This window comes from Octopus bimaculoides, chromosome 5, assembly GCF_001194135.2.
Source record: "Octopus bimaculoides isolate UCB-OBI-ISO-001 chromosome 5, ASM119413v2, whole genome shotgun sequence".
In the NCBI taxonomy this organism is placed as follows: domain Eukaryota; kingdom Metazoa; phylum Mollusca; class Cephalopoda; order Octopoda; family Octopodidae; genus Octopus; species Octopus bimaculoides.
The window spans coordinates 28,972,126-28,973,893 of NC_068985.1; the positions used below are offsets into that span (position 1 = coordinate 28,972,126).

The 1,768-nt window shown below is 34.8% G+C and overlaps 1 protein-coding gene across 1 annotated transcript in view; it reads right to left on the reverse strand.

Annotated features, from left to right (window-relative positions):
• Window positions 1-405: 405 nt before the first annotated feature.
• The window catches only part of LOC106868351 (actinia tenebrosa protease inhibitors), a 29,098-nt gene continuing 27,735 nt past the window's right edge, over window positions 406-1,768 (reverse strand). The window contains exon 4 of the mRNA XM_014913567.2: window positions 406-1,006. Within this exon, the coding sequence (XP_014769053.1) occupies window positions 721-1,006 (286 nt within the window). The 3' untranslated portion in view covers window positions 406-720. The remainder of the gene's footprint in view (window positions 1,007-1,768) is intronic.

Genomic DNA, 1,768 nt, shown 5'->3' on the forward strand with positions numbered 1-1,768 from the left:
TATATATATATATATATATATATATATTAGCGACGGAAGCACTGTTAATACCAAAAGGTAATCTTTATATTCAACTTGTCAGAACACCGAATACTGCGTACATAGGTTGTAGCAGGCAAGAGTCGTCTGTCATGGGCGTCAAAACACACTTATCACATGAATCTATTCTACTTCAAATCATCAGTTGGAGGCGTCTGAACACTGCATGCCAATCAAATCTCGCTGCTTTTCGGGCAATTTCGTCACAAATAGCAAAATTTGTGCAATAGTATCTAATATCAATAGACATTAACCATAAACTGTTATTCCTAAGGCCTCGTTTCTTTTTCTCATGCAATTGATTTAGCTCAATATTTCTGCTTTCAAATGCATATAGTATAAGCATATATAAAAAACTGAACAGTGTTTCATAACTTACAAATATATTTTATTTATCTAACACATGGTTTTGCTTTAATTATGTCCGAAGAAGGAAGGGAAGATTTCTCTTTTCCGTGTTATTCGAACTACATTTGAAATATATAGAAAAATGTATGTTAGCAACAGCCTCGACGACATATTTTAGATACATCTAAGATATATGTCGCCGACATTCATTGGGGAGAAAATCGATTGGATTTAGATTTATTTTTAACGATTTATTTTCTTTGCTTAAAGATAAATTTTAGTAAGAAAAACAAGCTTTCTGATTAAATGCACATCGCTGTAGCTGGCAATATTTTAAATTTTAAAATGTTGGCAGGCTTTTTGACAATCCTGGATAGTCGTGAATTTATTCCTGTTTCCTCCACACCCTCCATAATAAAAATTCTCGCATTTCTGTGATTTATGATTGTAGTAAAAGCGTAGAAACAGCGCACGACATAAGCCAGTTACAGGTGGTAGCTTACAAACACTCATGCATGTATTTTGACATTTTTCGATACTGGCAAAGTTATTACGGTTCCCGCCTTCTCCAGCGAAGTCGAATGCTTCACATTTATTCTCCTTTTTGTTGAAGTAATACCTGCAAACAGAAGCAAAATAGAACATGAAATGTTTTCTTATACTAACATCTTATCAGAATTATTGCAGAGGTTGTAAAATAGCAGAATTAGTAACACAAAGCATTTTAAAAGTAGGTGATAGACAGAATCGTTGCAACTTCGATATTTCATTGAGTATATTTTTCGTTAAAATCTCACCAGGTTTGAATTATATAAGTAGTAATTGGATAGTGTAAGGTTAGCAAAATCCGCTCAGGCGTTCCCCAAATCAATAACATTTTCTTTCATTGCAGTTTTCCAAGGAAAAAATACTTGCTTTAGACAAAATGTCGGAACACATCATAGTTGGTTCAGAGCGCCCGTTATGGACTAATAGATGCATTTCGGTCACTTTCTGATCTCTTCAGTACCAGATTTAAAAACCGCAGTGAAAATGCCTTTCTACAGGTCAAATATATCCCAAATATATTTGAACTATTCTAAAGTTTACCCACACACTCACACAAAGATGTATGTATGTATGTATGTATGTATGTATGTATGTGCGTGCGTTTGTGTGTGTGTGTGTGTGTGTGTGTGTGTGTGTGTGTCTGTGTGTGCATATATGTTATTATTCAGTTTTACTTCAAGATTCATTTTCAATAGAGAAAGAGCCGTTTTCTAGCCCAGATCCCAGGCTCTTTCATTTTGTATGTACGTGGACGGATCGATAAGTATCAGGACTGTTTCCATAGTAACAAAGCTAAAGCACGCAGAATGAAGTCGCTTGGCACAGATTGACT